Genomic DNA, 13,929 nt, shown 5'->3' with positions numbered 1-13,929 from the left:
TGGGGCTTTAACTGGCTGTGCCACAGCGCTGGCCCCATTACAGGTATTTATGATAAGGCCGTCTCTTGTAATTAGCAGTATGAAGTGATAGATGTTTGTAGTAAGTGCACATTGAGGCTTTGAAGCAAATAGGTCTTGCTTACAGTGTCACTTCTGCTCTGTACTGCTACTGGCCCTTAGCCAAGTGACTTCATTTTCTTTCCAAGCTTTTAATGACTTTATTTGTAAAATCAGATAATACCTGCTCCTCAGAGTTGTGACTGACTAAATAAGATATCATGTTTACAACCTCATGCGCTTTTTCTGTTTTCCTAATCAGAGATCATAGTATGTTTTCATTAAATACAGTAAATTGTCAGAAGATTAGAACACCAAATGTGGGTGGCTTTAGGCAAGAATTACATGTATCAGCTTTTGGAATTATTGTAGTGATTATGTTAACTAGTTAAGTAAATTTATTTTGGGAGGGAGAAGATCACACAGTAGACAGCTTTATTTACATGTATTGTCTAGCCTAAATATAATGGCTAATATTTGTCTTTTGATTTATTTTAAAGTAGCATATTAAAATTATTCATGATTCATACAGTACTGCTTTTGAATTATTCTCCCTTCTTTTAAAAAAATATTTTAGGAGTCAATTCATGTTCCTGATCCTGTCATTTCAATAGCAATGAGACCTTCTAACAAGGTAAGAATTCAATTTAAAACTCAATATCACTAAAAACTGGAGCTCTTTGACTCTATAATGCACATGGGATCTTATAGTAGCCAACAGTTTTAAAGTCTCTGTTTCATCTTTTGCTATTGAAATCGTTGCTATTGAAATCATTTTTAAACATTTACCAATTTGTAATTTCTAATCTTAACTCCTCACTATATTTGAAGAAATGATGGTATAAAAATATTTCCCAAACTTAACTTTATAACTCTTTAATCATTGGCTCCAGAGAGGTAAGTGTAACTTCCTGTATTCATAAAGTATCAGGAAAGGGGTATTTTGTCTTAACTTACTGTGAAATTCTATTGTAAAGTACCCTGGAATTTCAAACAGATAATCGCGGAAAGGGTTATGTGCATCTCTAAATTCTGTGGTAGTTACAGAGTAAATGTCCCAGGATACCATGGGGAGCCTATAAACAAGACTGTTTTTCTTAATATCAATTATAACTTTATATATGGGGTTTTCTTTTTTTTTTATGTTTTTATATTGTGTTTGATGTCATTTAGTTTTTCATAAAGCCAAAGCTGCTTGAATAGGTTTTTCAGTTTCCACTGCTTGCATTGGAACTAATCTGGTCTTTTTAGTACCTAAGTATTTGGCATTCTCAACAATCTTACTAATGTGGTTTCTTGAAATTCGCTTAATTTCTTCTGTGAACTATTATGTACAGAGCATATTCTCATGTGGGAGACATTGTTAACAGCTATTACCTCCTCCATTTTGAGGAACTTTGAGATTTTCCAGACCTTTTCTTAACACAGAAAAGAGTGTTGAGGTGGCAAGACACATTAAATCATTCCATCTTCTCAAACTTGCTGAAGAGTGAGCCTTACATTTTGCCTCAGTAAGATGTCATAGTTTGTTCCTGATGCTTTGCTCAGACTGCTAGCTTTTTCCTTCAGAATTATGCCGGGTTAGAGATGGAAGGTATTATATTTCCATATCCCCAAACAGTTTATGTAAGACATTTAATTGTTGACAATTCACAGTAATGGAGGGGAATCAAGCTCATCAATAATCCAAAAGGGTTTTTGGTATACATTAAAACATTTAGAAGCATCTGTTCCTGGAATAAATTAATTTAAATCAATAATGAAGTTACTGAATAAAGCTGGCATCTCAGTGGGGGCTCCTCACTGGCTAGTGAGAGAAAGATAAATACTGACCTAGGGAGCCTAACCTAGGATTCAGTCCCAGCTTTGCTATGCACCAGCTGTGTGGCCTTGAACAAGTCACTTAATCTCTCTGTACAGCATTTCCTTACCTGTAAAATGTGGATAATTCTATCTTGCAACATTGTGATTGGAATTTGAGATACCATGGAAAACACCGAAGCTCCAGGCTTATGGTAAATGATAGCTATTAATACTGGTGATACAGAATGTATCAGTTTCCCACTGCTGCCCTAAGACATTGCCACAAATTTAGTGGCTTAAAACAACACCAGTGTTTTACTTTACAGTCAACTGACTGAACTGACACAGTTCATGGTGGGCTAAATTAATCAAAGCATCAGAGTTGTGTTCCTTCTGGAGGCTCATGACTTTGCTTACTCATGGTGTTAGCAGAATTCAGTTCCTTGTGGCTGTAGGTTTCCCGTTTCCTTGCCAGCTGTCACCTGATGGCCATTCCTAGCTTGCTCACCTGTCTTCACCGGAGGCTCCCTTCCTCGTGTCTTCAGTGCCAGCAACAGCAGGTTGAGTCCCTCTGCTGCTTCAGATATCCTCTGCTGCTTCTGTCCTTGCATTTCTCTGACCTCCCCTCCTGCCTTCCTCTTCCACTGGTAAAGGCCTATGTGATTACTTCGGGTCCATTCAACTAATTCATCAGTTTCCACATCTCAGGATCTGTAACCTTGGTTGCTCTTAGAAAGTTGCCTTTGCTCTGTAAGATGATGTACAGGTTTCAGGGGATTAAGCATCTCAGGGCTGTTGTTGTGCTTATCTCAGAAGAATAGAAGTGTGCTCTACTCTATCCGAGCAGATTGTTTTGAAAGGAAGAAGTCTCAGTGTGGTTATTTCCTTTACTGTTGGTTTTAATTGTTCTGCTTGAATCTACAGTAGAAATCGTGGTAAACGTGCTGATCCTTTTGATTTAGAATTTCTAAAATGTAACATAGATACCACTTTTTACTTTATGGGCAGCTTTCCGCAAATGGACAGTGTTTTCAAAGTAATAGGAAAGGGTGCAGAGTTAGTTAAGTCTTAGACTCTTGTTTGCTATCTTGATATGCAAAGAAAATCCTATTCAGCTAGCTAGTCCCTGTTCTCTTGCCTTAAGAGTCCCAAATTCATATTTTTTAAGAAAAACTATGGAATAGAACTAGATGTGGATCATCTTTATTAATTGCTAATGTATTTAAATTCATTCAGTAAAGTTCATTCAAAAATCTCATTGCTTATCATGCTTAGTAAATTAATGTATAATGACTTTCTTCTTTTAAAGAATGATTTGGAAAAATTTTCAAAAGGTATTGCAAGGTTCACAAGAGAAGATCCCACATTTAAAGTCCACTTTGACACTGAGAGCAAAGAAACAATTGTATCTGGAATGGGAGAGTTACACTTGGAAATCTATGCTCAGGTAATGAATGATGACTGAATTGATTACTGTCTGTTTTGGGTGCAAAAATTTTTTGAAATCATATACACGTGGTCTTCAAAACATTCATGGGAAATATGAAAAAACTACATAATTCCAAAAATGTTTTGTACCCAAATTATCTTTTAATTCCATAGAATTCTAGTAAATATTAGTAATTCTGAAAAACAAGAAATTAATGGTGATTCTTCAAGCTTCACTATGGTTTGTATCTAGATATACTTCTTCCTCTAATATGTGTTACAGATTGTTTTTGGTTTCTAAATCTGTTTGATAAACATGAGCTCCTAGGATCCAGACCTCGGAGATTTGCAGTAAGATTGTCCAATCATCCCTGAGTCTTGGTTAATTTAATTGGGTCAGTTAAATCCTGGATTCAGCCTTAGCTAGACAAACTAGTTGTATACACTCTTGAGGCTATTTCAAGTCAATAATTGGTCTTTATATGGTAGACAAAAGAAAGGGTGAATAGGGCCTATACTTTGCTAGGAAAGGTCTCCTTCATATGTGAATGAAAGCAAAAGACATATGATTTGGAATTGTGGCATGATCATATCTTTTGAAGCTGAGATTAAAAAATCTTGACAATAGATTTATAAATTATTCTAGTAACATGTTATAATACAGAACAATGGTGAAATTTTAGTGAATAGATTGGGGGTGAGTACAAATTAATCATCTTAAATTAGAATTTATTTATAGAAAATCTGTAAAAGTAGTCTAGCTTAAATATCATATATCCAATTCTTTTAAAATTACTTAAGACATCATTTATCTATTGTGTTTAAATAAAGCTGTTAAGATATTTAAGGTACTTAGAATTTTTTCTTAGATTATTTTGTTAATCATAATAAAAGGTTATTTCCTACACTCTATTTTTAGAGGCTGGAAAGGGAATATGGCTGTCCTTGTATCACAGGCAAGCCAAAAGTTGCCTTCCGAGAGACCATTACTGCTCCTGTCCCGTAAGTATTCAACATAATTGAACATTATGAGGTTGAAATTGAAGTTTTTATTATGGCACGTACACAGCACTGTTACTGTTATATAGACATTCTTATATAGTAACATTAATTTTGTTCAGGGATCTATATAGAGTTTTATACTGGACAGGATATTATATGTAGAGAACCTTTGAGACTTGTTTGGCCACACAGCACTAACAGGCATCTTTACGTTGCATCCCAGTGCTAGGGGCCTCCTTTATTCCAGATGTGCTTCCTTTGGCAGACGGCTATTATGTTTGACTTTAGTACCGTATTGTGGATGCCAGAGAACTTGCATTTGCCAAGGAATGATCTCCTGAAAGAAAAGGAAATTAATGTGTGGTAAAATTCATAAAACAATTAAGAAAACAGAATTGGGTTTGTATTTTGATGGAGACAAACTAGTCCTCATAAAGAATTGCATGAAACACATTAAATTGCTGCAGGTGTAATAGGCTTCAGGCTGGTGCCTGTCAGAATTTACATGAATTTTCATTCAGTAGGAATTAACACAGTACACTGTAGCCGTAAAAGGAACATCACTTTTTTCACAGTGGCATCAACTAAAGTTAAGTGCTACTTTACCTGAGATGCAATGTCATGAAGTAGAATGGTATAGTCTAATTCAATAAAGTCATCGTTTCTTTGCTGTGACAAAAAATAGAAACCTGATGTTTAAAACTTAATAACATTGGCAAAAATGACATTTCAATTTTTAAAACCAGCTTAGTTTAATAAATGATTATAGTATACTCATTTAGGTAAGAATGAAAATTGACTGTGATAATTTAGCCTGACAGAAAAACTATTCTCATAACTTAATAAATGAGTATTCTTCCACTACATTTTAAATTCATTATATATTTGTTACTCTAAAAAACATTTATCCAGTTTTAGTTTTCAAGTTGTGGTAGCTTAAGATTGTTGTGTAGCTTGTTATATAAGGATCCTTAATAGTTCCATTGTTGAGAAAAACATTTAAGGAATAAACTGTGGCAATGAATGCTAACATTAAAAGAAACACTGAAAATAGTAAAAGGTAATGAATGTAGTTATCTGATTTTGTAATTAAAGCTTTTATCTGTACTGTTTATTGCTTTGGCAAAAAAATACTTGAAGCTACACAGCAATACTTTATGTACGTAATTTAAAATCATCATCAGGCTCCTGTAGGCATGTAATTGATGTACTATTTCAAGGGGTAGAACAAGTTCCTTTGGTTAACAGTGATTATAAATGTGACCCCAGGGTCAAATAAATAAGAGCATAATATCCTCTTTACAGTAAATTGGAGTAATCTCTTCTTTGTATCCACAAAGGATGCCCCTTAAAAAGAATGTAAACATCAGTAAGGCATCTTACATGTTGGATCTTGATAGGTAAAGTCATCTTACTTGTATTACCAAAGGATTGGTAAACTATTCTGTTGAGATTTTCATTATGCTTTAAAAATCGCAATTTGGTGAAGGGCCACAGGAGTTTCTTTACATAAATATTTACTAATATTGTCTTGTACATGATTGAAAGGTTTTATGGTTTGTTTCCAGGAAGTCAGTTACTCAAGACCTCAGTCCCCCTAATGGAACTGATGTGTATGAAAATGCATTAGAAAAAAGGCTTGCTGTGTGTCTCAAAATATTGTTATCACATCCATGTTCGATTTTGGTATTATACTCTGAGTATTGTAATTGGGTTTCCTGTCCTCCAGTGCTTATAGGTGTCTAATAAGTGGTTACAAAGCCTGTGGTGGAAAGGCGCTCCGTCTTGCAGTTGGGTGCCAGTCAGCTCACATAAGTCAGCTGGAAAATCGTTTTCTCCAGGGAACTGAATAAAGCTCTTGTGCTTTCTTTAAGCTCTACTTTATTTATTTTTCTAATTTTCATTAGATACTGGTTGATTTTTTTTTCCTTTCAACTTCTTAATAAAACTAAGGTTGAAGAACTTATTTTTACCTCTTTAATGTCTAGAAAGATACACTTCTAAACAGCAATAAATAATATCAGACTTAAGAAAACATAACGGCTAACAACAGATCATATAAGATATTGTAAATTGTAACTAAATAGGTTGTAAAAGAAAACTGTATATAGCAAGCTAAGGAACAAGTAATACAGCAGGCTTCTCAGAGACTGTGATACTATGACTTTGTTCAGGGAGACTCCTGGGGAAAAGTACCACCTATATCTTAAGTAGCTGTGGCACTATTATTGTTGTAGAGAAAAAAAGCAGAGACAGTTTAATTAGTGCATGACTAATAATTTATAAATCAAACTTAAGTTGCTATAGGAAATCATAAATGGCTGAGCACAAAAATGAATGCCAAGTTACAACTCGACTTCATTCTAGAAAGTGCAGCTTCGCTTGTGACTGCCACAAACAGTGACCCTTAGGACTTCCGTATAGCAAATAAACGTATAGTCATTCATACAAGTAAATTCACACAATGTGTCCGGGATTCTCTTTTGCTTCTACTAATAAAACTCTTCAAACCGTTTTGCTATAGAAGAGATTTGAGTTCAGAACCACAGTTGAATCTGATTCGTCTAACATGAAAGGTAAAGAACTGTCATTACCAGTCGTTACCATAGTGCCTTTTCTTTTTTTAAAATTAATTTTTTTTTACTTAGAAACCTTTTATTTAAGGTATACATACTTCATGCATTTCATAGATACAAATTTAGGAACATAGTGATTCTTCCCATCCTGCCCTCCCTCCTACCCTTCTTCCTCCTCCCTCTCCTATTCCATGTGCCTTTTCAAAGTGCCACCTAGAACCTACTTATTAATAGAAAATGCTCTGTGGAAAATGCATGGCTTTGCTTTGCTATTATCATGGGTCCAGGGAATGTACACTGATGCAGCACTGTTACTAAGAAGGCAAATTAGGCAAAGGACTGTGGTTTGTAGCTCTCTGCCAAACTAAGATGTTTTAGACCACTGCTGTTACTTGGACTCTTCCTGCCACTTTTAGCTTCCCAAGACTTGATTGTGACTGACCCCTCCTTCAAAACAGCAGGCTCATACTTTTAATTCAAAATTACTTTAGGGGCACTGTTTTTCCAGGTATGAATTACAATACTTTCAATAAATGTGAACCCAGGTAATAGTGTCTTTTAAAGAAATTACTTACCACTTGCTTGACAGTTTGAATTTTTACCATTTTATACCAAGTGTTTTCTGTAGAATTCTGCCATATTATATAACCACAGGCAACCCAAGCTAAATGTCGAACTGGTTTCATTTCTGGAGGTACATTTCCAAAACTGTCTATCGGTGAAAACATATGATAAGTGTGATTATTTTAAATATGCAGTATTAACCTTAAAAAATTAAAATTCTAATTCATGTCTTAATTTCCTTGAAACGTGTACAGAAAAAAATTTAAGCCCTGGATCCATTTAGTCCCAAAGTCTTTTTTTGGTCTAGAAAGAGCTGTCAGATGAGACTTAAGAAAACATAAGGCTAGCAACTAGTAAGATACTAGGTTTAAAATTATGACTAAATAGGGTATTTAAAAAATTATATGCAGCAAGCTAAGGAAAGAGTAGTGGAATGATTTCCAAGGCAATATAGCAGGCTTCTTAGAGATTGCAATGCTATGACTTTTCTTTGGACTGATACCTGGGGGAGAACTGCCATTACCATGGTGAAAATAAATATTCTTTACAGGAGCAAGTATATTTCCAACATAGTTATTATTTAACAATTTTGAGCACAGATAATTGAGATTGATTTTAAAGTTGGAAAGAAATTTTTTCTATGCCATATTCATGTACCTGGAATATTTTTTGCTTCTAGTGGTTCCTTCATGGATTTGAGTCTTTGATAAAATGTGTTGTCTTCTTCATCTGGATTCTTTCCAATTTCTCCTTCAAATGTGAAGCTGACTTCTGGTGCAGTATTTTGTCCCACAGTAGGGTAAAGCACTTCAGCTGTACAGTTTACTGTAACTTCCTGTTTGGGACATTTTTGCAAAAGATATTTATATGTAAATGCCCATCATTACTAATTATTGTCCTTGAGATAGGATTTAGAGCACTGGCTCCTAACGGTGGTGTTTCAGACTTCACTTCAGAGGGCCTATTTTCAAAGGTACGGGCCCAGCCTATTTTCCAGAGGTAGCATGTAAACATTCAAAACTAGATAACTTACCGTGTCATTTATAAGGTCTCATAATCTTATAAATTCTAATCTTAAAACTTTGAATACATTTGAAGATTAATTTGCAAGGCTGCCTTTAGTCTGATTTTATATACCAACTCCAGACTGGTTATTTTTTAAGTTTTTCCATTACTCAAGTTTTTTTCAAACACAGGTATAGCGATCTGTTTGTACATGTAAAGTTAGAGATTGCAGCACTATGTTATGCTTTGTAAGGCTGGCTGTCTAGCAGCCCAGATGCCTTTTAATGAACCGCCTTTAAATACTCTGTGTCTCATCTGAATACTGTGCAAAGGGCAAGCTTTTAGATGGTTATGATACAAATTGGAATTCCTTTTCATTTGTCTCATAACAGTTTGACAGAATTTCTAAAAATGTCTCTGGCTCAACACTGAAAGACCCTAATCTGAAAGGTGGTATCAGTTGGCCAGTTCATGAATCTCTAAGAGCACTTGAATTATTTAAATGCCCAATTAATAACAGAACAAAAAAGGCAAGAGAAAGTTAGCATTACCAGAGAGCAAGTTACTTCATATTAGGGCTAAGTTCAGGCTTCCTGATGAGACAATTGGCTTGAACTGAAGTGTGTATTCTTCTCTAAATAGTGCAACAGAAATAATTCATGTATCTCACAATACACAAAGATAGTAAAACTTGACCTTGGTAAGCTTTGCCCATATAGTATTGTTTTATTAGAGGCAGGGGTTTCACAACCAAAAAAAGGGAGTGGGTGAAGGGAAGCAACACTAATCCTGTGGATTTGATCAACAAAGGTGATCTAGAATATTTAGAATCAAATTTATTTAGTAAAAACATTTTGCTTACTTTTTGGATTATTTCTTCCACAGAAAATTTAAGGTGATACTTATGTCCTCTTCCTGGAATATCCTAAAATTAAAACGTGGTGGAGAAAAGAGATTATAACAGCATATCGAGTATTTGTGGTGTTAGAAGAATGCATTCTTATTTAGTTAGGAGGGCTGGCTGGTGGGAGAAATGATTCAAGTCTTAAATCCTGAAAAGGCCTTGTCACAGTTTGGAATGTCTAATTCAGCAGCCCATCTACCCCTTGTTCTGAGTGAGAACAGCAGTGTGGGATAAAAGCATACCAGCAGAGTAGAGTGGGCACAACTCCTTTTCCATTATCAGAAAACTTCAGGCTCTGAATCTTTTACACAAGAAATTCTGCAATAGCTTTTGATCCCAGAGACAAAAGAAAGGATACACCTTTGAAAAGATTTTTCAAAAACCCCACTGTTCCCTCCAAATAATATTCAGTGAATGTGAACTCCGTTTTGAGGCAGGTTACTGCAGGGTAGTTGGAGATTTCTTGTACTTAGGCACTCTTTTTAGCCATGTAGTGGTGGACCTGAAAAATGAGAGCTTAAATTTTATAAGACAAACATTTAAATATTTCATGTTTTTAATCAAGATCCTGATTAAAAGTTTATACCTAATTACGGTATCTGGTACAGTTTTAAACTAAAATCTATTCTTTGTCATCTCTTAAAGACCATTAGCAGTTAAAACTATGTCAGATGAGTAAGGACAGCCTTAAATCTTATACACTTAAGTAAGCTGAGGCCTTGAATATTTAATTCAACCCTTTCAGAGAGCATGTAGAGCAGTGGTGGCCTGGGTGGTGGTGGGATGCTTAAAGCAGAGTGCCAGCCCACAGTGCGTTTATTCTCTCTCTGTCTTTGGTTGCAAGTTTCTCTTACTGTTTGTTTCTTGCTTCGCTTTGGTCAAAGTTCTAATGAGGATTGATCTTAACAATTTAGGCAAAGGAGAGGCAGGAGCTTTTGTGGTGAAGCGTGGTGCAGTAGATGAGAAAGGGAGTAGCAGTGGTAATACTCCTTTGCCTGCTTCCTATGGGTTTCGCTGAGGGAATGGCGAAAATGCTGCCGTTTATGTAGAGTGCTTGCCATTTCTTTGGAAGAGTGCCCAAGAAACTATCGATGTCTCTGCCTCATGGTGGAAACAACAGTTCCGGGCTGTCTCCAGAGAGAGCAGCATAGGCTGCCTGGGAATGTTCAGGACTCTAGAGCACAGGCCCCTGGCCAGAGGCAGACCTCTGGCGAGCAGGGTGCCCGAGCCTGGAGCCCCCGCGCCTCGCGCCTGCAGGACTCACCTCCATGCTGGCTTGTTTGACCGTCTGCACCAGAAACACCTTGTGGGGGGTTCCCTGCTGGTAGTTGATGCAGTTCTCTGCCACCGAGGCCGCCCTGGAGGCTGGGTAGTGGGTCGGTGGGATTTCCATTCCTGGCAAGCGCTGGCCGCGGGACTGCTCACTCTTAACGGGACCCGGACTAGCGCCGCGGTTCTGCCTGCTGCTAGCTGGGCACGCCTGGGCTTGCTGGGCTGGGCCGGGCGTAGGCCGGATCGCAAGCTCCTTTCCTCCCTCTTCCTCCAACTCTGGAAGCTGCTGTTCGGCTCTGGCTCCCGGAGTGCAGGCACTCAGAGCCTGCTGCTCCTGGCGCCCCGCCCTGCTCCCGCCTTTCTTACCCGGCGGGTTCTTACTGGAGGAGAGGTGGGGCGCCATGGGGAGGAGGGGAGGGGAAGGAGTCGGGGAGCTGGGTGGGCAGGGCCTTCCTCTTTCCTTTTATTAATCTTTACAGAAGTGCTGGGAGGGACTTTCAGGCCCTAGAGTTTGTAGTCCCTCCTCTCCTAGGCTTCTGGTTTCCACTCCAGGGAGTCAGTCTGGTTGCTTCCCTTACAGGCTAGAGCACAACTTCCACCCACACCAGTGTCCTGAGCAACGTAAGGGCCAGGGTTCTCCTGTGATTCCACTCTCTTTGCTCTTCCCATTGTGAGAGGCGGGGACGGACTCGTGCATTCCCGGTTATACAATACTGCTAAACTATACTATTAAGTGGGGACATTATCTAATTTGGGTCAGGAGAAGTAAAAAATTTACCAGCACCTCTCCCCTCCTTTACTGATCTTAGAGGCGATTTTGATAGGACACCGTGCTCCAAATTTGAATCACTTTGAATATTTTACTTGAAGGATGAAAATATACTTAAAAACTGAACTTACACAAAGCACTGTGATGAAATAGGTTCTAGCAAAAGCAGCTCTTTTAAAGCTATTGGGCACAAACTTAGTAGGCAGTACATTTCTACTCTCCAATTTTCTCATCCCCCCCCCCCCCCCCCCCCCCCCCCGTTTAAGGAACTATAATTTTGACTGGCTTTGCTGTACATCAGGGAACTAAGATTTCCTTTGACCTCTAGTTAGAACTTCACTTAGCTGATTGGGAAGTGGAGATTCTTTTCCTTGAAAATGGAGTTTTGATGGTTCCTTCGGTATACTTATCTATATGTTATCAATGATTTCAGAAAGGAAGTGAACAAAAGTATACTTGTGTCTTCCTCAGATATCATTTAACATGTGTAAATAAAATGTCTTTAAGTAGATTTTTAAGAAGTAGTAAACAGTAAGGCATTTTTCCTCCTCTCTGGCTAAATTAGCTGACAACTGTGAAGTCACTAGAGGATGAGGGAGTTAGTTTCTCCTTTTAAAGCTTTTATTCAGATATTAAAGCTCCCCCTTGCCACGTGGATGGATCATTTATCTGGGAGCCAGTCTCTCTAGTTGTCCTTGTGTATTCTCTTAGGTGTGGAAAGTGTTCCTTTGATGGTGTCTAGGAAGGAAGGAGCACCTAAGTACATTCTGTTGACTTGGAAAGAGCTGTCTGCTGATAATGAAATTTTCTTTCACAAATGGTTCCCTCACACCTCCTATGTCACTATCTGTTGGAGTAGTGAGAAGCAAATGTGAGCTTCCTAAACTCACCATGTTGAAGCTTTATCAATATAATCCCTATTTGTGATTAAAGATAATAACGGATTATAGTATAACAGGTATTTAAAAGTACACATAGCAACTTAAGTTCTACTAATAATATACTTTTTACGTTATAAAAGAAATTTAACTGCCTGTTTTGATATTAAATAAATGGTAGTAAGAAAATCTCATTCCTAAATTTAAGTCCTTAAAATCTTACTTACTTACTAAATCTTCATGAAAAGGGGTGATCATCAGTCCATTATCCTCAAAGTTGAATTAAGTGTGGATTACTTTCAAAAAAGCAAAATTTATTACAGGTCTTTGAGATCAAGTGAATTACAGCTTAATGTAACTCTAAGAGTATAAACATAAAACTAAGTAAAGATGCTTATGACTTGTGAGTATGGTATGACTAGTAAGTCAAAACAAATCCTCAAATTAGAGGTAAACAACAAAACCAACCCAATTCCAGTTAACAATGATGATGTTTTGTCAAATAAATTGCCTTTACAACATGCCAGCTGTCTGACCCACAGGGCAGGGTTTCTGTCACTCTCAGCAAGCATGTCTTCTTAGCTGCTGCCAAAGTGGTCTCACTTCTTTGACCTCTTCTTGTATGTGAACTACTGTGCAAGCTATCCTTGCACTGTACCTCCTAGTGGCTCTTGAAGTGAAGGAATCATTTGTAGCTTAAGTCAATTTATTTTATTAGCTTTCTGGAAAAATGGTTAAGGGCATTGGCTTTGGTGCAAATCCTGGCTCTGCCACTTAATGGCTGTATTTCATTGGGCAAATTACTTAGGTTACTCAACTATAAAATGGTGATAAAAATAGGACCTACTTTATGGGTTTGTGGTAAAGAACAAGTAAGACAATCCATATAAAAGTGCTTAAGACAAGCCTGGCATGTAAATGTTTTGTTATTTGGTACCTTCTCAATTATAAATTCAGACATGGTCCCCGAAATCATATGGAGTTGTTTGTGTATTGGTCGTGCAGAGCAGTGCTGCCCGGTAGAACTTTGTGCAGTGATGGAGCTGGTCTGTATCTATTCACTAAGTATTCTCCACAGGTGGCCTTCGAAATGGGACAAGTAGAACTAGAGACTAGGTGTTAAACTTTATTTTTTTATTTCAATTTATAACAATGATTTGTAGGTGCCATATAGACAGTAGAGGTGTAGGGTATGTTTGTATAGATGTTATTGTCAAATTGAAAGCAAGATTTAAGATGCCTCGGAGAGAACTTGGTATATGTCAGTACATTGTAGTTTTGGAAATTCCTTAGGTCATTCTTTGTTGATTAACAGTTGTATCTGCTCGCCAGGAAAATGAGCCTTTTGTCATTTTGTTTTTTTCTAGCCTATCCTAAAGCTCTTGACTTCTGGAAGAATATTTAAAGGTGCATTCATACTTAGGCTTTTCAGGAAATGTACCTGTTCCAAGCTGGCATCTCCTGTCAATATTGAAACTTATATCCGGGTGGGAGGGAAGATATGGGGGGGGGGGGAGCCATTGTAATCCATAAGCTGTACTTTGGAAATTTATATTCATTAAATAAAAGTTAAAAAAAAGTAAAAAAAAAAAAAAAGAAACTTATTTCCAAACCATTCATAAATGTACATGCAGGAACACATACTCATTAATGTCCATTTACCTGCAGTTA

The 13,929-nt window shown here is 37.2% G+C and overlaps 2 protein-coding genes across 2 annotated transcripts in view; one reads left to right on the top strand and one right to left on the bottom strand.

Annotated features, from left to right (window-relative positions):
• GFM1 (G elongation factor mitochondrial 1) overlaps positions 1–13,929 on the top strand; it is a 49,670-nt gene that overhangs the window by 22,663 nt on the left and 13,078 nt on the right. Inside the window, exons 11-13 of the mRNA XM_002716331.5 lie at positions 635–691; positions 3,170–3,307; positions 4,208–4,290. Of these exons, the coding sequence (XP_002716377.2) occupies positions 635–691; positions 3,170–3,307; positions 4,208–4,290 (278 nt within the window). The remainder of the gene's footprint in view (positions 1–634; positions 692–3,169; positions 3,308–4,207; positions 4,291–13,929) is intronic.
• On the bottom strand, positions 4,318–10,983 carry LXN (latexin). Its single transcript, XM_002716332.5, has 6 exons — positions 10,604–10,983; positions 9,298–9,360; positions 8,088–8,265; positions 7,442–7,578; positions 4,897–4,959; positions 4,318–4,627 (listed from the first exon to the last, which is right to left on the bottom strand). The coding sequence occupies exons 1-6, from the start codon at positions 10,730–10,732 to the stop codon at positions 4,529–4,531; spliced, it is 669 nt and encodes a 222-aa protein (XP_002716378.2). The 5' UTR covers positions 10,733–10,983; the 3' UTR covers positions 4,318–4,528.

Source organism: Oryctolagus cuniculus, chromosome 4 (genome assembly GCF_964237555.1).
Source record: "Oryctolagus cuniculus chromosome 4, mOryCun1.1, whole genome shotgun sequence".
Classification (NCBI taxonomy): domain Eukaryota; kingdom Metazoa; phylum Chordata; class Mammalia; order Lagomorpha; family Leporidae; genus Oryctolagus; species Oryctolagus cuniculus.
Note: the sequence above shows the minus strand (reverse complement) of the source record. Positions and strands in the feature narration are given on the sequence as shown.

Coding starts and splice junctions, on each gene's coding strand:
- LXN (XM_002716332.5), bottom strand. CDS start 10,732: ATGGAAATCCCACCGACCCACTACCCAGCCTCCAGGGCGGCCTCGGTG. Junction 9,361..10,603: donor TCAAACAAGCCAGCATGGAG/GTGAGTCCTGCA, acceptor TTTTAATTTTAG/GATATTCCAGGAAGAGGACA. Junction 4,960..7,441: donor TTCAAACTGTCAAGCAAGTG/GTAAGTAATTTC, acceptor TTTTTGTCACAG/CAAAGAAACGATGACTTTAT.